Consider the following 26,764-nt stretch of genomic DNA (forward strand, 5'->3'; position numbering starts at 1 on the left):
ATTCAGTTCCCATGACCAGGCATCAAAGGTGAGTCAGGATTTCTGAGACCTATGACGTTGCCCTGTTCTTAAACATAGTTCTATTCTTGAATTCCTACAGGCACTTCTGTCGTGGGGATAACTGCCACAGATGCTGATGACCCTATCTATGGGAACAGTGCAAAACTGGTCTATAGCATCCTGGAAGGACAACCATACTTTTCAATTGAGCCACACACTGGTAAGTGACTCTAATCATGTCTGCTTTTCGACCTGAGCTTCTCCGGCAGATAGCATTCTGCTCCAGCTTCCGGCAACTGCAGTCTCTTGTGTGTCTCACTTCACCTTTCCTAAGTTTTACGCTCCGCTGAGATGCCTTACGAATAAATTGCTATTGCATGATAGTCGATCTCACTTCCTATGTGTCACCTGGACCTGGGAATTCTCAGATTAAGAGCATATGCACTGATCTGTGGATGCCTGTTTAATGCTACCCTTGTACTTTAAGGTCAGTGAAGCCCAAGGAGTTTTCTTGTTGGGTCTTGAATAAATTCCTTATTTCAGGTCTGGCTTTTGGATCATTCATTGTGATAGTTACAAGGTTTGCTTTGGATATTTTTCAGTCATGAGACATAAAAGCTGGCACTTATTGACCACACCTAACTCCTGTCGTCAAAGACAACTGTACTCATATTTATGCCAAATCAGTTAAGGATGGTTGATTTCCTTCTCTGAAAGACTGAGTGGGTTTTTAGAGCAAAGTGATAGTATAATAGTCATCAGTATTGAGAAGAGCTTTTAATTTTATTGAATTTCTATTCCCCAGCCACCATGGTGGGATTCCAAGCAATATCTCTGGATCAGTGATCCAATGTTGCCAGGTTGACAGAGCTCTGGCTTTTCTCTTTGGAGTGACGAAGGATGAGATTATGAGGGGCTTCGATAGGGTGGACAGTCCGCTTCTTTTCCCTGGGGCAATAATAGCAAAGACCAGAGGACATTCCGTTTAAGGTGAGTGGAGGAAAGGTTAGGGAAGATGTCAGAGGTCAGTTTTTTTTACACAGAGAGTGATAGATGCCTGGAATGCATTGATGGGGTGAGGTGGAGGTTGGTACAATAGAGACATTCAAAAGACTCCTAGATAGGCACATGAATGCAAGAACAATGGAGGATTGTGGGTGTGAGGTACGAAAGAGTTAGATTGTTGTGAAATAAGTTTCGCACAACATTACGGGCAGACGGTCATGTATTGTGGTGCAATGTCGATGTTTTGCGTCCAGATAATAGCCAAGCAAATTGACCGGCAGCAGGACCAGGAATGTTTTTTTCTTCACCATTTGCCCATCAGTGGTGGAGGGGATTGGAGGGCAGGGTTGGTAACTTCGGGTCACACATCCTTCAGATACAATGAGCTCCCCTCCAAACAAACCGAAGAAATTAATCTCTGTGTATGCATGCCACATAAAAATGTAACCCAGTGGTTCTCAACCTTTTTCTTTTCACTCACATACCACTTTAAGTATTTCCTATGGCATCGGTGCTCTGTGAATAGTAAGGGATTGCTTAAGGTGGGATGTGGATGGAAAGAAAAAGTTTTGGAAAACATCATTTTAATCGTACCTCATTGACAAAATATTTCAGTAAAAACTGGGTCTAGAACAGGGATTCTCAACCTTTCCTTTCCACTCACATCCCACCTTAAGCAATCCCTTACTAATCAAGCACTGATGAGATAGGGAATGCTTAAAGTGGGATGTGAGTGAAGAGAAAAAAGGTTGAGAACCATTGGATGTAAATATGAATGTTATTAAAAAATATTTTCATCTATTTAAAGCCCTTCATTTGTTAGAATTTGTTAAAGAGATCAAGGTTGAATTTGGTGAGATATGGGGCCCATTCATGGACTAAGTAATGTTCATAATTTGATGATTTAGGCAGGGGTGCTCTGGGGGGGGGGGGGTGGTTCTATCTGATGCCCAAGAGCCGATATTCGATTCTTTCCAATTTATTAGCTGGTGACCGAGTTTAGTGGAAGGGGTAGGTTTAGTATGGGGAGGGGGAGCAGGGTTCTTTTTTCTTTTGTTCTTATTTTTTGTTTTTTATACAACTAGAAGATATTGGTCTATTTAGATAATCACAATGTATATCTCAGTATTAGAATATGAGGTGAAATTCTCATAAGAATTTTTCACTTTTTTCGAGAATTATTTAAGACAATGTATAATTTATATATGACTCATTCTGTATTTCATTATATAAAAGCTATATACAATATCTAAACAATATATACATGTAATATTTCTCTCTATCAAATTAATTTTTTTTAAATTTCCCCAGTCACCTCATGGATAACACCTTATCTCCATCCCTGGAGATGACTAACATATTTCTCCAACACTGTAAAACATACAGATTCTTCTCATGGATTTTTTAACACCCCACAGTAGTTCAAATTTTAGTTCAATGTACAGTGAAAGAAGTTTGTGTTATCCAGCACATCAACCCATGCACAAGCACAGTGAATAAAGCCTACATACAGAGTTACAGAGGGAGAGAGAGATCTGTTGGACCAGAAAAAAATTATTTGTATAGGATTCATTCAGGTTTGGACAGAATGTGTCCTTAAATCTGGTGATGGGTGGTTTCACTCTTGTGAATCTTCTTCCCCACAGAAGGAGGGAGAAGAGCGTTTGACCATGGTTGAATGAGTGTTTTAATATGCTAGCTGTTTATATACGTTGGCAGAGCATAGATGGAGTTGACAGAGGAAAGAAATTTTCCATTCACCACTTTCTGCAGTTTCTTGCAGTTTTGGGTGAAGCAGTTTGGTCATTTGACTGCCCAAGAATGCAGAAGGCTGCAAACATACCTAGGTCCATCACAGGCTCTGATCTCCCGACCATTGCAGGGTATCTATGTGCTGCTCTGCCTCAGCCAATGTCCGAAAGGACCCCATCACCCTGGTCACAACCTCTTCTCACTGTCACCTTCGAGCAGAAGGTTCAGGAGCCTGAAGGCGAGCACTTCTAGGTTCAAGAACAGTTCCTTCCCACAGCTGTCAGATTGTGGAACTTGTTCTTGTTCCTCTATTCATGAACTATTCCAACATCATAAAAAAAATTGTCTGAAATACTGCAAAAAAAATTACTGGAACACACTGCTTTCCTACACAATAGTAACAATACTTTCTATCTTTTGTAATTATTATTTGTTTTTAGTTTCATTTGATTTCTTTGCATCGTACAATGCATGTGAGTGCAAGCTCATGAAAATTATCATTATATTAATTAGATGTATAAAGGAATTGCTTTTACAACTGAGGTTAGATGAGACAGAAACTGGAGAACATGGGTCAAGGGGGAAAGGGAAATGTTTAAAGAGAACATGAGGGAGAATTTCTTCACGCAGAGTGTGGCATGAGCTTCCAGATGAAGTGGTAAATACGGGTTCAATTTTGACATTTAAGAAAAATTGGGATAGGGCCATAGATGGGAAGGGTTTGAAGGACTATGGTCCTGGTGCAGATCATTAGGACAAGACAGAATAATAGTTTGGTGCAGATTAGACGGGCTGAGGGGCCTGTTTCTGAGCTGTAGTGTTCCATAATTCTATGGAATATGAGAATAGATGGGTTAGAGCTGTTGGTCTGAAGATGACTGAGAGAAGGAGATAGTGAACTGGTTAGGGGCCAGAATGTCAAAGCCTTGGACAGCCACTGATGGGGTAATAAATGTGTCTATGGTGAACATGAACTTCACAGTGATCTTACCCACATCTGAGGAACTAACTTCTTCTTTGGCTTGGCTTCGCGGACGAAGATTTATGGAGGGGGTAAAAAGTCCACGTCAGCTGCAGGCTCGTTTGTGGCTGACAAGTCCGATGCGGGACAGGCAGACACGATTGCAGCGGTTGCAAGGGAAAATTGGTTGGTTGGGATTGGGTGTTGGGTTTTTTCTCCTTTGCCTTTTGTCAGTGAGGTGGGCTCTGCGGTCTTCTTCAAAGGAGGTTGCTGCCCGCCAAACTGTGAGGCGCCAAGATGCACGGTTTGAGGCGTTATCAGCCCACTGGCGGTGGTCAATGTGGCACCAAGAGATTTCTTTAGGCAGTCCTTGTACCTTTTCTTTGGTGCACCTCTGTCACGGTGGCCAGTGGAGAGCTCGCCATATAACAGGATCTTGGGAAGGCGATGGTCCTCCATTCTGGAGACGTGACCCATCCAGCGCAGCTGGATCTTCAGCAGCGTGGACTCGATGCTGTCGACCTCTGCCATCTCGAGTACTTCAACGTTAGGGGCGTAAGCGCTCCAATGAATGTTGAGGATGGAGCAGAGACATCGCTGGTGGAAGCGTTCTAGGAGCCATAGGTGGTGCCGGTAGATGACCCATGATTCGGAGCCGAACAGGAGTGTGGGTATGACAACGGCTCTGTACCGTGAGCAGGAAAGGGCTTTGGCAAATACTAGAGCGCATCGGATGTCCCCCAAAGTTCCTCAACATGATTATCCAACTGCACGAAAACCAACAAGGTCGGGTCAGATACAGCAATGAGCTCTCTGAACCCTTCTCCATTAACAATGGCGTGAAGCAAGGCTGTGTTCTCGCACCAACCCTCTTTTCAATCTTCTTCAGCATGATGCTGAACCAAGCCATGAAGGACCCCAACAATGAAGACGCTGTTTACATCCGGTACCGCACGGATGGCAGTCTCTTCAATCTGAGGCGCCTGCAAGCTCACACCAAGACACAAGAGAAACTTGTCCGTGAACTGCTCTTTGCAGATGATGCCGCTTTAGTTGCCCATTCAGAGCCAGCTCTTCAGCGCTTGACGTTCTGCTTTGCGGAAACTGCCAAAATGTTTGGCCTGGAAGTCAGCCTGAAGAAAACTGAGGTCCTCCATCAGCCAGCTCCCCACCATGACTATCAGCCCCCCCACATCTCCATCGGGCACACAAAACTCAAAACGGTCAACCAGTTTACCTATCTCATCAGATGCAAGGATCGACAATGAGATAGACAACAGACTCGCCAAGGCAAATAGCGCCTTTGGAAGACTACACAAAAGAGTCTGGAAAAACAACCAAGGAACTAACTAATATTTATCGAAAAGGACAACAACTGATAAAGCTCTGCCTGTGATGAGATTATAAAGAAAAGACATGTGATCCAAAAGATCAATAGCACCTGCAGGAGTTTATATTTATTCTGTTGAAGCTACTTCTTTCAAACTTACTTATTTGAGAAATAAGCTTCAACGCATGAATTATTCAAGCATTTAACACTTAGTACTTGCACTTGGCTGTCTGTTTATATGTTGTGGGGCCACAATTAAACCAACTTGAGTAAACTGCTAGTTCACACAGCTTGTAAGGGAATCGACTGAGTGACAGACATGGTTGTTGACAAAACACTGAGAGGATGTTCAAAGGGTCAGCTCTCAAATTTGTCTTGTCTATTGTATGATCCCAAGAACCATAATAAAGGGAATGATAGATATTTGTGATATTTTCTATTTGAAGGTTGCAGGATATCTCAGAAGGATAAAATAGATGGAAAAGTGTTTTAACAAGTTGGTATAAAAACAGGCCAAAAGGTCATCTTGTGTTTATTTTCATGGCAATGTGTAAGTAATGATGTCAGGCCAATATCTAGTGTAAAGATAGGAACTCTGAGAGATTTTTTTTTGTCATACATAATCTTGCAATTTAGAAAATGTGAATGTCATATTTGGATATATGTAACAACAATATGATGTGATGAATTATCTTTTTAGAGGTAAAAAAAAATAGATCTGTCTCAATCTCAGAATATTACAGCGTATTCCCAGCAGAGACTTGATAGCTTCACTGGCAGACAATAGCAAATGCTGGAAACAGAATAAGACAGTATTCCCAGCAGATCAGATAGTATCTGCAGAAACACAACCAACTAACAGTTCCTGTTCTCAGACGAGGCATGAAGAGCTTCTCGTTCTGCAGCCACTGAGTGACCTGCGGTGTGTTTCCTTCATTTTCTTCTCTTGCTTTGGATTTCCAGCCACTTGCAATTGGCACTTTGGATTTTCGATGGTCTTGTACTGCACACAAGTCGGCCAGCACAGTTGGAACATTGAACACAGTTCTGATCAAAATTCTCCAGGAGGATGTGAAGAAAATGCTGAGGGCGTTTTGCCAAAGGTGAAGAATTTATGAGAAGAAACTGCTGTTTTTTTCTGGAGCAAAGGAGAGTGAGGGGGAGATAAACAAGAAGATTTGCAGAGATTGGGGTTGAGTGCAGTACCCAAACATGTTGGAGAAACTCAGAAGGTCCCACAGCATCCATAGGAAGTAAAAGGCAGTCGATGTTTCGGTCCTGAGCCCTTTGCCACTAATGTAGAAAATTAGGCAGACTCCTGAATGAAAGGGTTAGGCCGAGGAGGAGAGGAGTGGAGGAGGTGCGGGGAGGAGCAGAGGCTCCCAGGTAAGAGGTAGTGGGTGGACAGAGATGGAGATGAGAGGGTAGAAGAGAAGGAAGCTGAGAAGTGATGGGGAAGAGCCAAGAGGGCCAAGGAGGGGTTGCTCTCTGAGGAGGGAGTTGGAGGAAGGAAGGCTGAAGGGTAAGGAAAGAGTGAGACACCAGGAAGAGGAGTTCACTGAAATTGGAGAGGTCATCTGGTTGGAAATTGCTGATATGGAATATAATGTGGTGTTTGTCCAATTTGCAGGTGGCCTCAATTTGGCAGAGCCTGAGCTGGAGACTTAGTTGAGATGTATGAAGTTATGTGAACCTCAGAATGAGCGCACAAGAAGAATCTACCATGGTGGGGTGTAGAAGGAAGGACTTACTGGAGTCTGGGGGTTTACCTCTATGCAACAATATTAGCTGCCTTTACTTTCTGTGCCTGCTGAGTTTCACCAGCACTTTTTGTGCAATGAATTAACCTCAGGTCCATTTTTCAGTTTAAGTTTTGCAAGTAGTCTAACAGGTCAGCTTGATTATCCACACAGTAAGAACTAGAGTGACAAGAGTTGCAGTGAGTAAAGATCAACACCAAGCAAGTGCCCCGTGAGGGTACTTGTTGGGTTTGTTCAGGAGCTGATGACTGTGGGGAGGAAACTGCCTGCATTTGCACCCTTTATCCTTCTCCCCAGTGGGAGGAGGGAGGGTAAAATATGTCTGGGATGTGATGGGCCCTTCAGTATGTTGGCTGTCTTTCCGAGACATCGGGGGATGCAGATGAACCAAATGCCAGGTGATCTTTTTCAGTTCTCCAAATTTCTGTCTCTTTAATGAGCTTAGCCATTCTCCCTTTCTAATTGATCCCTAAATAGAACTAAACCTCGACAAATCATTTGATTCAAGTTTCAAATTTCTTCATTGTCATGTACCAATCCACAAAATGTAACAATACACAAAAGTTGTCAACTTTTACTGTTGTAAAGGCACAGACGTGGCCCTATGCTCCCACCAAGGAAAGCAGAATCCTTTCAGAGACGCGGTGGATTTGCCCCCTGTACTCCCGCAGCTGCTTGGCCTTCTGTTCAATCCATTGGAGGTTATGAGCTCCCAGTTTTGAACATCTGGTATGATCTGGAAGCTGTTAGTGCCCCCGACCAGTTCGGGAGCCCTTCATCCCATCAGCGCCCTCTCAAATCCCTGTGACCGATCAGTCAGTCTCCGACGACTCGGAGTCTATGCGGGTCGTTCAGCTGCTGTAGTCCACCACCCCGTACGGTCATTTCTCAGACTTCTCCTTCTCCACTCAGGTCTGGACTACTGATTCCTGCAAGCCTCGTGGTCCACTGCTAAGCATGGGCACCACAGTCTTCGGCATGAAACATCCATGATTTCAAGATGTTAATAGACACCACCGACTTCTTTAACAGGCTGCTTAAAAAGCAGCCCTGCCTTTTTAAACCTGATTAAATTTGTGTCAATTTATAAATGAACAGCACTATGAGGAATGCGAAGAGATTCGTTATGAGCAGTAATGATTTTGAGAAAAGATTGCAATGATGAATCAGCTTATTAAAAAATAACTTTCCATTGATACACAATTATTTTACCTGGTGACTCACTTCAATAATGCTCCCTCATGCATTTGTACAGAGCTATGGAACACAGTGTCTACATTAAAAATGAAGTAATTTAGGGAAGTTGTTTTAAGTTAAAGTTTATTAGTCAAAAAATACAGTGAGAAAGGTTCTTTTGTAAACAGAATGAGAGGTTATTTCTAATAATAATACAACCATATAAAGAGCACAATTTAGAGAGTATAGGGTTGCAGTGAAAAGGAAGGTCAATTAGCACCAGGCAAGGGCAGAATGATATCATGTTGTGGGGTTAATTCAGGAGCCTGATGGGTGTGGGGAGGAAACTGTCTTTAAGCCTGTTGCGGTGCAACTTCACCCTCATTATTTCCTGCTGAAAGAATAAAAGCTTTGAAAGTGAATTAGCCAAAGGCTGAGGTCATGCTCATTGCACAAGAGAATAAACAAACTATTTATTGCCTCTTTCTATTGGATCGTAGAATAATTATTTTCAGACAGCGATTGATAATGATGCAGCCACACAACTGTGTGACATAATAAGGATGGAACCAGGGAGTAAGATATAGACGCAAACTCCAAGTTTAGATAACTCTATGGAAATTTTACAAGGAAGCAGGGAGAGAATGAAACTAGCAATGAGACTTTTAGCCCCTCAATCCTTCACTGCTTTTCAGCTTGCACAAAACTGCAGCAAGTTTTCCCAGTAGAAGCAAGGTAATTTCTGCTGAAGGGGGGTTGAAAAAGGACAATGCGTGGAGGATAGTTGCAATGAAGCAATGGGCTGAATCATCCTCGATCCAGCCTATTGCTTGAACTTGTTGTCAAATGTCCTCACCTGTCTTCATATCCAATTGAACTGGATGGACACATGAATATACAGGGATTAAAGGGATAATACACAGAAACAGGAGAAGTGCAGGTCACCCCATTGAGCCTGCTCCACCATTCAAAATGATCATGGCTGATCTGGCAATGGACCCAACAGCAGTTAATCTGCTGCAGCCACAAGTGCCCCCATTTTTCAAAAAAATCCTAGCTGACTGTGTCTTAAATACATTCACCTCTACCGAAGTGGTTCTCAACCTTTTTCTTTCCACTCACATACCACTTTCAGTAATCCCTATGCCATAAGTGCTCTGTGATTAGTAAGGGATTGATTAAGATGGGATGTGGGTGGGAAGGGAAGGTTGAGAATCACTGCTCTAGACCCAACTGTTACTGAAATATTTTGCTTGAGAAAATTGTCATTGGCCCATTTCCTTTGGAGTTGTGAAACCGTGCACATAACGAGTCAATGAGGGATGATTAAAACAGTGGTTTTCAAACATTTTTCTTTTCACTCACATACAACCTTAAGCAATACCTCCTCTCCCACCATTCCCCTAGTCCTAGTTACATTCGAGGAAGAACATTATATCCAAATTTCACTCATTGGAATGTCATATGCAAATGATGTTAATACCATTGTTCCTTGCAATGTGACCCTTTTTCCTTGAAATAGAGATGGAGTCATATAGCCTTTTGGGCCAATACCTCCAACCAATCAAGATGGTGTTCCCAGTTTTCCATCTGCGTATATGTCCAAATTTCTTTTGACCATTATAATTGTTTAGACTCTTATAATCATCAAAACTTTGGTTACTTTTTCAAAACATGCAATCAATTTCACAATACATGATTTCCCTCCTACAAAAAAAAATATCCTGAACGTCCCTAATCAGTCCTTGCCTTTTCTAATGCAGGTAGATCCTGTCTTTCAGAGCCCCTTCCTCTGGCAGCTCATTCCAGATATGGACCATCCTCTGAATGAAAACATTGTCCCTGAGGTCCCTCTCCAATCTCTTTTACCTCACCTTAAACCAATGTCATCTCATTGGGGAATCATCTACCCTGGATTAAAGTCTGTGAGTATTCATTTTATCCATGGCCCTCATGATTTTACATATCCAGAGGGTAAATTCTGGCCAAAAGAAAAAGGACTAGAATGTGTTTCCTTTATTTCCATTGTCAAGATGAATTCAAATGACCCAAAATTTCTTGCAGCAGGTTTTTAAGTACAGGAACACTTGGTAGCATAGATCATTGTCATTTTACCTTGGATTTGGGTGCATTTTGGATCTCTAGGGGTGAGGAAAGATTTTTATTCAGTTTATTTTTATGCAGTAAGATTAAGTCATGGATTAATGATACAAGCAGCTTTGAGTCTGAAACACAGAACAGCTCAGCAACACGTTCAGAGGGGTGAAGGGACCACAATTTGCAAATAAGATTAAAACAAGAGCTGCATTGCATTGGTTAAAAATAATTTGTGATCATAGAGCCTTGTATTCCCCGGACATCCATTGCAAGACATTAGTAATAACACATTTGGAGTATTGCGCTCATTTCTGCACAGCTTCTTGGAGAAGTACTATTTTTAATGTTGTGTCTAAATCTTTCACGGTGCTTTTTCATTGTAATTATTGCTACATTAATGTCAAACTGGCTATCGTATATTAAAAAAAATAGCAGGAGGGAATTAATGTTTGACAAAAAAGTATTGCAGCAGGAAAGTTGTGTAGGGAAGTTGTTCATTGGAAAGGGAGGTTTGGTGGAAGTGCATTGAAAAACTCCAAGACAATTGACACAAGAACAAAAGAACATTTTTTAAAAATTTCATTGATATTTTTACCATAAAAACATTAAACAATATAATTATGAAGTGTGCGACAAGGCCATTAAAAAAGTTATAAAAATGATCACGGGGACAATTTCCAAAGCACAACCGTGATAAAACAGACAATAACAATCAATGGAAAACAATTTCAAAATCCCGTCCCCTAAACAAGGATGGAAATGAGCATTCATAAATTCAAGTGGGGTGGTCTTAGAGAGGGGCGACACAATGCCAAGATTCCAGATTTACACTAAATCGTAGAGTTATGAATCAGTCCATGAATGAGCCCCATATACTTTGGAATGTAATATTTGAATATATTGCACATATAATTTTTTTCTAAACTTAAACAAGGCATAATATCCCTTAGCCATTATGCATGTTTCGGTGGGGTATTATCTTTCTATTTTATCAAAATTGCATGTCTGGCCATCAACAAAGACGTGGCATTGAATTGAAGTTAGTAACACATCATCTTCTGGGAATCTTCCAAAGAGAGCAATTAAAGGGCTTGGTTCCAATTTTAAATTGAGAATCTCCAATAATGCTTGAAAAACATCTTTCCAAGCTAGTGCAAGACCAGAACATATGAATTAAAGAAATAAAATTAAATTAAATGAACATTTGAAACAGAAGGAGGAGTACGTCATTTAGCCCCTTTTGCCTCTTCTGCTTTTCAATTACATCATGGTTGATTTCTTTACAACACGGCTTTCCTGACATCCCCTAATTTTTGCATGATCTGAAAATAAATATTCTGTCCACCACAGAATCATGGAGAGATACAGCACAGGAGACCTTCACGCCAACCATCAAACACTAATCTCACAGATAGAATAGTGCAGGAACAACTCCTTCACCCCACATGTCTGGAAGCAGGTTTGAAGCGCTGTTTTTATTTTATACCCATCACTCTCTTCACCGCATATTCATTTGTTTCTGTAGAATCCTCTTCATGCTACGATTGTATTTGCTTTCAGCACTATTTCTGGCAGCTCATTCCAGGCACCCACCACTCGGTGCAAAAATATTTTCCCTGCCTATCTTGTTTCACCTTGCCCCACCCCCCACCCCCCAACCACCACCACCAACCCCTACAATGTGACAGGTTTACCAAGGGAATAAAGATTCAGACTTGTAAGGTAAAACATCATGAGATGGGAATGTGTAGGGAGTTACCCTGTACAGGGCAGTAACAAGAAGGGGAGGTGTCCTTGTACTCCTGTTAGGTAAAACATCATGAGATGGGACCGGAGAAGGAGTCACCCAGTACTAAGGAGTAACAGAATGCATCCTTGTACTTACAAGATAAGAGAGACATTGATGGATTGAGAGGCAGGAAGCTAGCAGGGAAAGGATAGCAACAGTTTTAGTCATTGGACAAGTAATGATATGATGATGTTCTAAGCATGTATCCAAGGGTATAAAAAATCACCATTTTGCTGATAACGGCAGAATGCATTCTCCGACTAACTTTGTTAGTCGCAAGTATTACAATCCGGTAATAAAGAACAAAGAACCCTGATTTCGACTCAGCCTGGTGTTTGTCTCACTCATTCATGAACAAAGCAGACCTAACAGACTGTATCCCCAATCTATGCCTCTCATAATTTTCTATACTTCTATCAAGTCACCCCTCAGTCTCTCATGATCCAGAAAAAATAACCCATTTGCCCTATTTCTCCTTCTCATTCATACCCTCTTATCTTGTAACATCCCAATTTATTTTTCCCCCATTGATCAAATCACCCCTGATTCTACCACTCACATCGTAGCACTGAGCTGATCATTAGTGGTGGGGAAAGTGAAGAGGTGCTGAAAGATAGGATCTACCTGCATTAGAAAAGACTAGGACTGATTTGGGACAATCCGCATTTTATTGTGAGGTAAATCATGGTTCATGAAATTGATTGAACTTCTTGGATAAGCAGTCAAGGTTTTGATGATTATAAGGGTCAAGATATTGTCGATGTGGATTTTAACAAGGCCTTCGACAAGAAGCCACAAGGTAGGGTGGCTTGGAAAGGAGGATTACGTGCGATCTGCCTAATTGGACACAGAGTTGGTTTGGTGGTAAAGAAGAGGCTTTTTTATATACAAATGGGATGCCTGGGATCAGTGGTATGCTGCAGGAATTGGTGGTAGGTCCATTATTGTTCATCATCCGTATTTATTACTCTCATTGTTCATTAGTTTATGTGACCCCAAAATCAGTGGTACAGTGGGCAGTGCTATCTAAAATTACAACAGGATCTAGATCAACTGGGAAACTGGGACAAAAAATGGCAGATGGAAATGAACTTAGGCAACTTTTTTAGCACTTTTGCAATTTAAACCAGGGCAGGAGGTACACAGTAAATGGCAGGCCCCAGGAAAGAACAGACACTTCGGGATACAAATCTATAATTCCCTGAAGTGGAAATACAGGTAAACAGAGTGGAGAACAAGACATTTGGCATGCTTGCTTTCATTGGTCAGGACAATGAAGACAAGAATAAGTACATCCTGTTACAACTAGACAAGATAATCGTGGGATCTTACTTGAAGTATGTGTAGATCTGATAGCCTGGCTACAGGAATGTTATTCAGAATGAAAGTGTGCAAAAAAGATTCACAAGGATGTTACCAGAACTGGAGAAATTGAGTTACAAGAGAGGTTGGATAAGCAAGGACATTTCTTCCATGGAATATTGAAAACTGAGATGAGACCTAGTAGAAATATAAAATCGTGAGGGGCATAGATAAGGTGAGAGTCTCGGAGTGGGGGAGTTTAAATCTGGAGGGCACAGGTTTAAAGTGAGAGGGAAAAGATTTAAAGAGGACCGGAGGGGTAACATTTCCGCACAGGGGGTGATGGATACGTGGAACAGAGCCAATAAAATCCAATAATAAAGCTGCCAATAAAATGCAGAGCTAGGTACGCCTTCAACTTTTACAGGACACTTCGGTACGTGAATAGGAAAGGTTCGGAAGGACATTGATGATGGATACAGGTACAAGTAAATGGATTCAGGTAAATTTGATGAGCACAGATAAATACCGTATTCAGCATGGATGAGTTGTGTCAAAGATTCTGTTTCTGTGGCCCTATGACGCCAAAACACACCTAAAGTCTGAGCAATTTACAGCAGACAATTAACCTCCAAACCTGCACGTCAATGGGATGTGGGAGGAAACTGAAGTGCTCAGGGGAAACCCATGCAGTCACAGGAAGTGAATGCAAACTGCGCACAAATAGTGTGGGAGATGGGGTGGCTGGAGCTGAGTGGCTCTACAACAGATGCTTGGGCAACTGGTGATTCCATTTACATCACATTCCAAATGGATTTCAGTTTGTGATATTTAGTCCATCTTATTATAAATAAACCCTGTTAAACAGTGGGAGGAAAAAAACCTCTCTAAACGCAAAACCTTGTGCAAAATCACTGAATAAATTACTGGCTCCTTCTGGCTAATAGATGAACAATTTGGTGTCATCAAAAATTCTCTGAGTTGTATATTTCCAGTGCCAAGGTTTTTCAGAAGAGGTCAAGATTTGCATTCCATTCCCAGAAGAAATGAATTGCTTATATTAAATAAAATCACCCTTTTTAGCAGTCAAACTTATGTTTCATAATCTACTATTTTTTTGTCAATGCATCTCTGCTTATAAATAATTTGACTATTAAAGTGAATAATTTTTCTTCACATGGGGTCACTTTCATCTCGATTTTCGACCTCAGCAAGAGAGATTTGGAGCTGCACAATTACAGTGTGCAGAAATGTCCTTCAGTTTAGTTCATTGAGATGGTGCAGAGTAATTGCAAGAAGTGTTACTGATAGAAAAGCAATAATGAAGTAATTAAACAATCAAATTATCGCGTGTATCCACATCTCAAATAACCAATTTATCTCTCACTTCAGCTCGATAATTTAGTCATTGTGAAAAAAAGCCTGTTATAATTCTGGTCAACTGTGGCTTGTTTGCTAACACAACTACGTCTGTACTTGAAGAAGAGAGGTTCAGGTCCTAAGTGCAAACATCTAAATTGATATAATTCATGGAATCATAGAATTTAACAGCACAGTAATGGGCCCTTGCAGCCCATTTCATTGATACCCATCTTGATGCCTTTCTTTGCTGGTCCTATTTGCCGGCATTAGGCCCATATCCCTTCCATCCATCCAATTGCCTTTTAAAAGTTGTAATTACACCTGCCTTTACCACTTCCTTTTGGAGCTCATTCCAGATGTTCACCATACTCTGTGAAAAACATCTCACAGATCTCCCTTCAATTTCTCCCCACTCGTGTAAAATGTATTGCCTCTAGACTGAGACATTTTTGTTTGCTCTGAGAAAGTTGAGCCTCTCTTAATTACTTGAGACTCTATAAGGTCACCCCTCAACTTCCCATATCCCAATGAGAATAAACCCAACTTATCCAATTTCATCCATTCCAGACAGCATCCTAGTGAATCTCTTCTGCACTTACTCCATCACCTTCACATCCGTCCTGTGGTGTGGGGATCGGAGGTGTGCATAAACCTCTCAGTGCACTTTAACCAGTATTTCAGGGAGTTGCAACTCAGACTTGTCCCAGCATTTACACTCAGCGCCTTGGCCGATGAAAGCAAGTGCACAACCAATATCTTTCTCAGGACTCTATCCATCTGATCCACACTCTCAGGGAGTGATGGACTTGCACTCCAAGATTTCTAATTTTTCTCTAACCATCGGAAATGCCATTTTCTCACTGAGATACAAAACTGAGGTCCTGTCTGCTTTCTTGGGTTGACAATGGAAAAAAAAAGTTTTGAAGGAGGTGTTTTCCCTATTTATACATCAATCAGCATTAATTGACTATTATCTCACTGATTACTATTCCTTGGTCAACAGAAGCATTTGCTATTTAATTTTAAAAAATCATCTCACTGGCTGCAAAGTGTCTTGAAAGGTGCTATTGAATTCCAAGTCATTAGTTCACACCAGACACAAAGCTTTCATGTGGTGAATTTTATGGAAGCACAACATGAAGAAAGCACATCAACACCTCTACTTTATAAAGAGATTTTAGTACGTCAATGAATACTCCTTCCTCAGAACGTGCTGTGGAAAGTAATATGGACTAGTTGCATCACGTGCTGGTTTGGAAACCTGTGTGCACAGGAATGCAGAAGGTGGAAAACCTAATCACGGGCACTGACCTCCCATCCATTGAAGACATCTATGTAAGGTACCACATCAAGAAGACGGCCAGCATCATAAAGGATCTTATCATCCTAGTCGCAATCTCTTTTCACTGTTACCTTCAGCCACAAGGTCTAGAAGCCTGAAGTCTGATAGATTTTGGGGTTGTTTTTTCCAACAGCTTTCAGGCTCTTGGACCTGCCCATACTGAAACACCTCTCCAAAGATATGTCTGCACTGCTGGAAGAGCTTTTTTTTTAACCCCGACAGGAACTGTGATTATTTATCTCTCCTTTTATATTTTTTCTCTAATGCGGAGGTGTGTTATTCAATTCATATGTATTGTTTGTTAATGTATTCTGTGTACCTGTGCAGCTCCAGCAAGAAAGAATTTCATTGCATCTGTACATTGTACTGATGCATATGACAATAGCAGCTTGTGTCATCAGTTGAAGGTTATTATTAAATATAAACATATCTCAGGTTCATATTGCAAGATATTAGGATGTGACATCCAAACACTTGTCAAACGGTAGGTCTTAAAGGAAAACAAAGGAAGAGCGAGTGGAAAATGAATAGTTTCTCGTGCTGAGGATTTTATAAGGGAAAGAGGAGTTGACCATTTAGCTTTCTCTCCATTCAACAAGATCTGGCTATGGACTCAGCTGCACTTATAGTTTTCCTATTATTCAAAAATCTTAAATAAAGTAACAAGGCCGCTTCTTCTGTTTCCTTGTGCAGAGAATTCCACAGATTTACTAACCCCTCTGCATTAAATCTACACCATAATATTTAAAGACTATCTCCCTTAATCTCTCTGCTTCTATCTTCTCTATTCCATTCATAATTTTATATACTCCTTCAACCTTTTGACGAAGTTGAGTTCAGGAGATTGAGTTCAGGAGTCATGAGGTGATGTTGCAGCTCTACAAATCTCTGGTAAGACCACACTTGTGATGGTCTGGTCACCTCATTACAGGAAGTATGTGGAAGCTATGGAGAGGGACTGTTACGTTTAAATCAAACTTTGTTAGTTAGAAGCAAAAATGCTTGGGAAGAGGATTCAAATTTGACTAGATCGGGTGTGACTTGGTATACAATTCTTAAGTTGATTAATAGCTTTTCATTATGAGCACACCATTGGTACATGGAGCACACATGTCAAAAGCTAAATTATCCCGTTTCTATTCAAATATGAGTCCTTGCTATGACAGGTGTAAGAGCAGAAAAGCATCACTAATTCATATGTTCTGGACTTATCCTAGCCTTGAAAAATACTTAGTCTAAATTTTTTTTTAAACATAGATTAAATACCGAATCCTTTGGTTGCCCTCTTCAGCACAATGGGAGAGAATGATTCTTCTCTGTCTTGAGGTCAGAGTTGTGTCATCTTTTGGCAAGGCGAGTGATTTTGCCCCACCTACTCATGATCAGTGGTTGTGTGACGCCATGTCCTGATTGATTAGGGAAAAGATTCATTATTCAATTAATAATTCAGATAGAAGATTTCAGATGTTATGGGTGCCATTTATGACTCACCTTCTTGCTTTATAATTTCATCTCATGTAATTAAATTGTTTGACTCATATCTTTCCATGTTTTTTTTTATTTGCCTTTGTTTTTCTTTTAATATTAATCACAGGCAAGCATCTGGCAATGCTGTTAGGCAGGGGTTTCTCCTTTTTTCCTCTTATTTTTTCTCTTGTTCTTCCTTTTGTTATTCTTTTCTTTTTTTCTTTGGCTTGGCTTCGCGGACGAAGATTTATGGAGGGGGTAAAAAGTCCACGCCAGCTGCAGGCTCGTTTGTGGCTGACAAGTCCGATGCGGGACAGGCAGACACGATTGCAGCGGTTGCAGGGGAAAATTGGTTGGTTGGGGTTGGGTTTTTCCTCCTTTGCCTTTTGTCAGTGAGGTAGGCTCTGCGGTCTTCTTCAAAGGAGGTTGCTGCCGCTGTTATTAATATATATATATCACTTAGTATATGAATTATGGATAAGATTTACAACTTGTATATGTTTTTGTTACATTGAATGTTTTATTAATTCTGTATAATTATCTATATCTTTTTATTGAATTATATTATCTTTTTAAGATCTATATTAAAATTAATAAATATATTTTAAAAAGAGAAAGAGGGGATGCAGAGGAGATTTACCAGGATGTTGCTTGGATTGGAAAATATGCCTTATGAGGGAAGGTTAGCAGAGTTGGGACTTTTTTCCTTGGAGCGAAGAAGGATGAGAGGAGACTTAATTCTTCCAGATTATACGAGGCAGAAGTAAGGTAGACACCACCTTTTATCCCACGGCGGGAGTAGCAAACACCAGTGGGCATCTGGTGAAGGGAGGAAGGTATGGAGGTGATATCAGGGGTAATTATTTTTAACAGAGAGTTATGAATGCCTAGAATGCATTCCCAAGGGTGGTAGTGGAGGCTGGAACAAGTGGGGCATTTAAAAGACTCTTTGACAAGCAGAGAGATTTTTAAAAAAAAAGTGGAGGCTTTTGAATGATCTATGAATCATTCTAAGCTCCAGCAAATATAGTCCCAGGTGACCTAATCTCTTCTCATGGCCTAACCCCTTCATCTCTGGAATCAGCCAGGTGAACTTCTGCTGTGTTGCCTTCAAAGCCAGTAAATTATTTCTCCAGAAAGGAAACTAAAATTGCAGACATTACTCTAGATGCAGCCTCACCAGACTTAATTGGGGAAACTGGCATGTTCCTGGTGCAGAAGAGTTGAAACATCATTTCAAAAATGTGGATTAGATCAAAGGCGATATAGTGCTCTTTCTAAGCACACTATGTACACACACACATGTCAAACCATGTGTGATTGTAGCACATGTGTGAAGGCTAAGTGTGTCAGCTTTGGTCCAACAATTAAGTAATCCCATTTCACCCCATCCATCACTCAGTTCACCCAGAGCTCCTCTCTCAGTAGCTGAATGTAACATAATGTAACATAATCCTTGTTAATAATCTTCATTACCTTCTTGAATAACTCATTTGTAAGTAACTTGCCCTGCTCTAAGTACATCCCTAATAAGTGTTTGCTTTTTCAAATAGGAGTACATTCTGTCCCTAAGAATCTTCCCCGATGACTGGTCCACTCCCTCAAGGTCTCATTTCCGAGCTTGTCCTGTTGCCCTTCTGAATTAAAGCTGCCTCACTGTTATTCTCCAGTTGTCTGGGACCTCAGCTATGGTTAAGAGGTCGCAAAGATCTCTGTCAAGACACCAGCAATAACCATGTGGATGGGTTCCCACTTTTGGAGTAAAACAGGCTATTTCCATGCCATACGATTGTGTGATTTCTATGATTCAATCTCCTCCCTTAGACCCTGGCAACTTCAAAGTTTCTCAATACCCTATTCTCTTTATTGACAGCATATTCTGGAATATACCCTTTGCTAACATCACCATTGTCCATGTCCTTCGGCTTGGTGAATACTACTTCAAGGTACTTATCAAGAATCTCACCCACTTCATCAGGGTCCATGCAGGAAATTCCCTCCTTTGCCCTTGAGTGGACCCACCCTTTTCCAATCCATCCTCTTGTTTCTAATATGGACCCAGTACCAGCAACTGGATAAATTAGATCAGTATCCTAGATGGCACAGACACAGTGGGCCAAAAGAGCTGTTCCTGTGCTATACTCTTCTATGTTCTGTATTCGTATACAAGAAGACAGGAATCACAGAGGCCCCATGAGATAATGATGACACAATTTACATTGCAGGTTGAAGGAAGGAAGGAAGGAATCATAAGGCCTTTGGATCAGAGCAAAAAGAACAATGTGATCTGCATGTGTTGAGGGATGGATGATGTTGGGACAGGGCAACTCTTTCAGGTCTGCTCAATGAGGGTAATTATTGAGCCTAGTCTATGACTTTATTGATGCAGACATCAGAGAGCTGCTTTGATCTTCTTCAAAAAGAGTAGAACCACTTGTGAATGTTGACAAGATCTCAAATTAACGATCTCAAATTCAACAATGCGGTGGGGTGGATGATGTTTATGCTCATACGGCATCTTGTTGAAATAACGAGACCACGCCTGAAGTTGTCAGCCAGCAAAGAGTGTTTATTACAGTGTTACCAGGCTTAATATAGACACACAACATGTGACCTGGCATCATGACATCTGAAATGCTAATGACCTCATGACAGCTACATTGTGTAGGCCAGGGTTTCGCAATAGACCTACAGGTGCTGCGGAGTCACTATGCCTCATAGCTGTAGTGGCTAGTTGCCAGTAGATGGGAGACTGTTGCATCTTGCTGTCATAAGACAGGAGCTGTTAGCGCTGGTTCTGCCCACTCCCTCCAAGCGTACTGCTACAGTGGACCTCAGATCCCTGGAATGAACTGAGAGGCAAGACTGCACTGAGCTGAGCCTTCTTCTGCTCCATCAGTGGCTTCGCTGCCCAATACCATCATTGTTCATCTCAGAGATTGGCAAAAGCCTTGCTCAAAGTATGCAAGGTTATGACTGGATTAGCAGGGGTACAGGTTTAAAATGATGGCAAAAACCAAAAATAATTTTATTTAGTTTATTGTCATGTATTCACTGCGAGACAGTGAAAATCTTATTTTTGTGTGCTCTCCAGGTATCTCAAAAATATTGACACCCTGTGACACAATTTTTGATTTATAAAATAATAGAAAATGGCAAGGTCACAAAATTAAACATGGCCTATGATCAAATTGGGCTTCTCGCATTTTCATGCCACAGACGAATTGAGACAATTCATGATTTCCTGCTATTCCAGAGCCACAGAGCCACATACCTCAGACCACAAGACCCTGCAGAGGAGAGTGAAGTCAGCAGAAAATATCACTGGGGGCTCTCTTCCTACCATGAGGACTTTTACCAGACTTAATGCAGGCGAAAGGCAATAAGCATTGTGAATGACTCCACACACCCCTCACGTAAACTGTTCTCCCTTCTGACATCTGGTAGGAGGTACTGCAGCACTCAGGCCCTTATGTCCAGTTTGGGCAACAGTTTTTTTTACCCCCAAGCCATAAGGCTCCTGAATTCCCAGAACATTTGTGGATAGTGCACCATGGACTGTTACTCTATAAGTCTTAATATTTTAACGTGTTTAACTTCTATTCTAACTTATATTTATGTAAATATGTTCCATGATCCTGAAAAAAACTCCATCTTGTCTTTACTGTGCGAGCATGGTAAAGTGACTTGATTGTGTTTCCCTTACTTTTGACCTCCCAAAAGACAACACTTCACCCTATGCCAGAATGTCCCCATGTGTGAGCGTTCCAGATTTTCTGAATTGCCGCTCTGTAAAGGTCAGCCAGGATCATATGCATTTCATCCTGTTCATTCAGGCTGAGATTCGCACCCCACCAACTGGATTCTCTGAACCACCCAGTTTGAAAGGGAGAATTGGGTATCTCTGAAGTCAGAGTTTGATTAGCTCTTGTATGTGTTTGTCTGCTCCAATTAGAGGTGAACAAGGGAGGAAGGTGGTAAGGGAAATTGCTGTCTCTGCAGTTACTGAGTTGTTCTCCAAAGGAAAGCTGTCCTTAAGGAAAGGGCAATGAAAATCAGGATCAGGGAAGTTAACTGGAAACATATTGAAGATCCCTAGAGTGCCATGGTTTTATAAGACCAACTCTGATAGATTAAATATCCACTGACACTTTTACTCTAATATCTGTCCATATTTGTGGATCTATAGATTTGTTCCAGAAATATATGTTTCCATATAATATAGATTTTAATAAAACTAGGAGTTACCTGGCAAATTAGTAAAGGGTTGATGTTCATCTTTTCTCTTTTACTCAACATGTTTGAATTTCATTTTTTAACATTTTATTTTTCTGACGCAGGTATTATAAGAACAGCCCTTCCGAACATGGATCGGGAAGCAAGGGAAGAGTACCGTGTGGTGATACAGGCAAAGGATATGGGAGGTCACATGGGAGGACTGTCTGGGACCACGACCGTGACCATCACATTGACTGATGTCAATGACAACCCCCCCAAGTTTACACAGAGTAAGTGCCATCAATCACTGCTGTTCCCCATGCTGATTGTCAATTACAAAGGGGAGTGTGGTTTTTTTTTAGTCTTCTATGCTGTGCAATGAATACATTCAGGTCATTTAAAAAGAAAGTTGTGGAACAAGTCTACACAGGTGCCACTTGAGCAGCCATCCAAACATTTGCCATCTGCACGATCACGCAGAGCCCAGTGCCTTTCTCCAAAGTCAAGTGCACTTCAATTCTCCAGTGAATTTGATTCTGTTTATCACAAACCCCACTCCTTCTCACTGAACCATCTCTGCTGGAAATAAGAGTTCTTTTGATAAAATATATATAAAATAAAGGAGTGCCTTTCAGTAATTTGAAGCCAGTGTATTTTTACATTATAGTTATTATAAAGTGGCCAATTTGAGCACACCAAACTTGAACAAATACCCGTAATAGTAATGACAAGATTACTTTTCTTTACATTCTACTGATAGATGGATAACCAGCTTGGACCTCTTGCTTCTTTCTAGAAAAGCCACTGTTCAATGACTTTATTCAGTATGAACCAATCGCCCTCTATAACTCACCCCTGCTGGATTGCGTTTTACTTGTTCTATGCATGGGATGTCTCACTAGACTGCTTATATAACACCTTGGGAAATGGGTCAATAAGCTTGATCTTGAAACTTGCTTCATCCAGAAAAAAATCCACTCCTGTTGTCCTCTATCCATCCTTGTTGCTGAAGCAGGTATAAGATAAATTCAGGAGGTTTCAGATTCTGGAATCTGAAACTAAACACAATCTGCAGAAGAAATTTAACGAGTCAAGCTCTTTCAAGAGAAGACAAAGAATGGTCAACATTGTGGACCTGTTCCTGATCAGATCTTGATGAAGGGTTCCAATCTAAAACGTTAACTGTTCTTTGTTTTCCACTTACCATTAAATCCAGAGTTCCATCAGCAGATTTGGTTTAAATTCAGGTGTCAGTTGTCTCCTCGATTCCATTTTGTCATTTGATTTTTTTTAAATTCTACTGTTTTTGGATGATGCGTCAAATTGAGGACCCAACTACTCAATTCGATGGTTGTAAAAGACTTCAGATCTTCATCAATTGCTTTGAGGAAATAATAAATTTAGTGGGGCTAAGTGAACACTTTGTTCAAAGAGTATGAATGATGGGTTTAATAGGCAATGTGATACTCTAATATCTCTTCGGTTGTCAGGCTTAGATAATTACAAATGCCCATCTACCTCCAGCTGTGTGGCAGTCAGCTGCAACCTTAGAGATCCAGCAGGACGTTGCTAGGACTGGAAGGCTTGAGCTACAGAGAAAGATTACCTAGGCTGGGTCTTGGTTCCCATGGGGGCATGAGGATGAAGGGTGATAAAATCATATAACTGTTATAAAACCACAAGTTATGTGGCTTCAGTGAATCCGAATAGTCTATTTCCCAGTGTAAATGGCTCTTTAAAGGGAAGGCATAGGTTTCAGCTGAAAGGGGAGAATTTTCAGTGGATGATGAGGGTTAACATTTCACAGTCCATATCTGGAACCTACTGCCAGAGGAAGCAATAGAATGAGTACAATTACATTGGCCTAAAGGCATTAGACACACAAATGGACAGGAAGAGTTTGGAAGAAACTGGACCAAATCCAGGTAAGATGGATTAACACAGAAGAAGACTTGGTCAGGATGAACAAGTTGGGCCAAAGTATCTATATATGCTATATATATAAAGGTCTAAAATTCAGGAAGGCATGAGATATGGATTTTCCTCTGACCTTACCTCCTTCCTCCCTTAGGGAGGTGCTGGTGAGGTAGATGCCACTTGATTGACGACCTAGTAGGGCATCCAGAGAAAGACACCTCTCTATTCCCATCTTGACTACGATAGTAATTCTGAAGGAGTCTATGCCATCTACCACGTGTCCTTACAACTTCAAAGAAAATCATTCAATCCATCGAGTCTCTGTGGGTTAACAGTACACAGACATCCCTATCAATTAATCCCCCCCTATCAATTAATCCCCCCCTATCAATTAATCCCCCCCACAGAATTCACCTGCACAGCTGGGGCAATTTACAGAAGTGATTTAACCTCTGAGCTTGAAAGTGTTTGGGCTACGTAAAGAAACCAGAACACCTGGTGGTGGTGGGTGGGTGGGCGGGTGGGCGGGGTGGGGGGGGGGAACACAGTCACATGGTGAACTTCTCTTAGGCAGGATAGAAACCCAGGATTGAACCTGGAGAATCTGGATTATTGAGACAGTTGCTCTATCTAATTCCCTGCTCTGTAAGCCTGCAAATCAAGGAATTTTCCTGCCTTTCTCAAGAAGGGTCTCACATTTGCTCCTGCTGGTCATCTTTACAAGCTCTTTTGGCCTGCTTTTACAATGGGGAGGACCGTGTGGCCATCGGAAGTGGGAGATGTGGTGGATGTAGGTTTGATGTTGTCATGTAAGAGAAGATTGGACAGGTAAATGGATGGGTTGATATGAGAGATATGGTTTGGGCGCAGGTCGATGGGACTAGGCGGAATAATAGTGTGTCAAACACTAGCTGGGCCGAAGGGCTTGCTGGTGTTCTGTCATGTTCCATAGTTCTATGGAATGGAGTTCTTTCAGGAAATAGAATGGGAAGAAGTGTCATCCAGGGAAACTAATGTATTCTCTTTGAACAGGCTGTGGTGATTTCAGATAATCAACATTGCAACTAAAGAGGAGACGAAGGAGAGGCCAGGTGTCAGATTCAGGAATCTGAGCATAAGCACAGTCTGCTGGAGGAACTCAGCAGGTGACGAAGGGTTGTGACCTGAAATGTTGACCATTCTTTTTTTCCCCTCTAATGCTCCTCGAACTGCTGAGCTCCTCCAGCAGATTGTGTTTAGCTTGTAAATGAGGATTCTCTCTTTACTCTCACAGATGACCAATAATCACAAGGTTATCAACAAAAGGACCAAAGGAAAGATGGGGAGAATAGTGATTTGAAACTCAATGTGTTGTTGTGATCTGAACTACACTGATGGTAATTGTTGTGCGAGTAGATTCAATGGGAAGTCTCGGGAGTAAATTTGGTGAGCACATAAAAAGAAAATCTCGTTCGTCTGCTTAACATCATTGTTCATCCCTCTCTCGGAGTCCCACATGTCGTTGTGACCTTTGATTTGTGTCAAAGTGGAAGCACAGATGCATAAATATAGAAAGCAACAGCCCAGTACACGCTCTTAAGCCGATGGTGTTGTGCCAACCTAATAATCTACTCTGTGTCATATTTCCTGACTGCATCACCCTCCATTTTTCTCATTTCCATGTACCAATGTAATAGTCTCTTTAAAGATCTTGTTATTCCAGGGACCACCACCATTGCCGACTGCACATTCCATACACATTCCCCTCTATGGGTGAAAAACTTACCCACCAGCCTCCTCTCCCCCATACTTACTCTCAAGCACCTTAACACTTCGCCCTTGCTGTTAAGTATTTCAGCCCTGTGGAAAAAAAAGCCTTTGGCAATCCATACCATAAAGTCATCTCATCATCTTACACACTCCTTCAGGACACCCCTCATCTTCTACAGCTCGAAGAAGAAAAATATTATTTCATTGTAACTATTTAAGACAGATGTAGATATATTTGTGATTTTGAAGGGAATTGAGGGTCAGAGTTAAGTTTTTTTTTACTCACAGAGTAGTGGAATGTATTGCTGGCCATGATGGTGGAGGCCAATACAATAGTGACATTTAAAGACTCTTTGATAGGCACGTGGATTTCAGAAAAACTTTGTGATATGTGTGTGAGATAGGGAAAAATTAAATAGTTGTGGAGTAGGCTTACAACGTGGTGATCTGAAGGGCCTGTACTGGGCTGTAATGTTCCAGATCAGGCAGAAGAATGGAATGGAAAAGGACAGTAAATTAGCTGTAATGTAATGGTTGGTCAGACTCCACAGGCTGAATGGCCTAATTCTGCTCCTATGTCTTATGGTATTACATGAAACATGAGGCGGGAACAGGAGGGCCATTGACACCAAACTCAACGATCTTTTAAAGAGCCTGTAGAGCCACTACTGGCCATTCTTTTGGAGTGTGACTTGAACTAACAGCTGGGGCGGAAAAGTGAGTGCTGATTGCTGAGCGTCACTTTCTCTTCTCTCCCTCAAACTCTTGGCCACCTCTTTCCCCCTCCCCTCCCCCCCGCCCCGCCCCACCCCAAAACCCTTGCACCCTTCCGAAAAGCGCAAGTTAAAACAGCAACATTGTTTTTCACAAACTGCAACAGACCTACCAAGAGCACATTCACGAATGAAGGGGACACTCTCCTTTCTATCCTTCAGGGAGCAGGCTCAGCCTGTAATAGACACACAGAAATGCTGGAGGAACTCAGCTGGTCTTTTCAGCATCTATTGGAGACTAAGCTATACAGTATTGCCGACGTTTCGGGCCTAAGCCCTTCTTCAAGGAAAAAAAAAATTCTACCGATGACGAATCTGTCTGCAAATTTCACTTTTGCACTCTTTTTATTACATGACATAAATTGGAGCCCAAATCTTGAAGTGCAATTTACATCTGTACTGAAATTCTTACTTGTGGCAGCCACACAGATATGTTTAAAAAATTATAATTCTAGTCACATGTATTAAATTAAATTATCCCAGACTGTCACCTCCTGTAATATTAGCGAGATGTTTTGAATTGCATTGTCTCTTGTCATGTGTACTGAGACACAGTGGTTTTATGTGCTAATCAGGCAAGTCGACCAAGCATTATGTACCAGGAAGTGCAAGAATAAAACAAAAGGTAGCAGATTGTAATAAAGTGCAGGGTATAGTGTCAAGAAGAAAAAAAGAAAACCGTTCCAGTGTCTCTCAACCTTTTTCTTTCCACTCACATACCACTTTAAGTATTCCCTATGCCATCGGTGCTCTGTGATTAGTAA

General features: G+C 41.3%; 1 protein-coding gene across 1 annotated transcript in view; it reads left to right on the plus strand.

The window, feature by feature from the left end:
- The window catches only part of LOC138745028 (cadherin-8-like), a 190,918-nt gene that overhangs the window by 83,980 nt on the left and 80,174 nt on the right, over positions 1 to 26,764 (plus strand). The window contains exons 3-4 of the mRNA XM_069902069.1: positions 101 to 220; positions 21,684 to 21,851. Coding sequence (XP_069758170.1) covers positions 101 to 220; positions 21,684 to 21,851 — 288 coding nt within the window. The remainder of the gene's footprint in view (positions 1 to 100; positions 221 to 21,683; positions 21,852 to 26,764) is intronic.

The sequence above is a fragment of the Narcine bancroftii genome, chromosome 10 (assembly GCF_036971445.1).
Source record: "Narcine bancroftii isolate sNarBan1 chromosome 10, sNarBan1.hap1, whole genome shotgun sequence".
NCBI lineage: Eukaryota > Metazoa > Chordata > Chondrichthyes > Torpediniformes > Narcinidae > Narcine > Narcine bancroftii.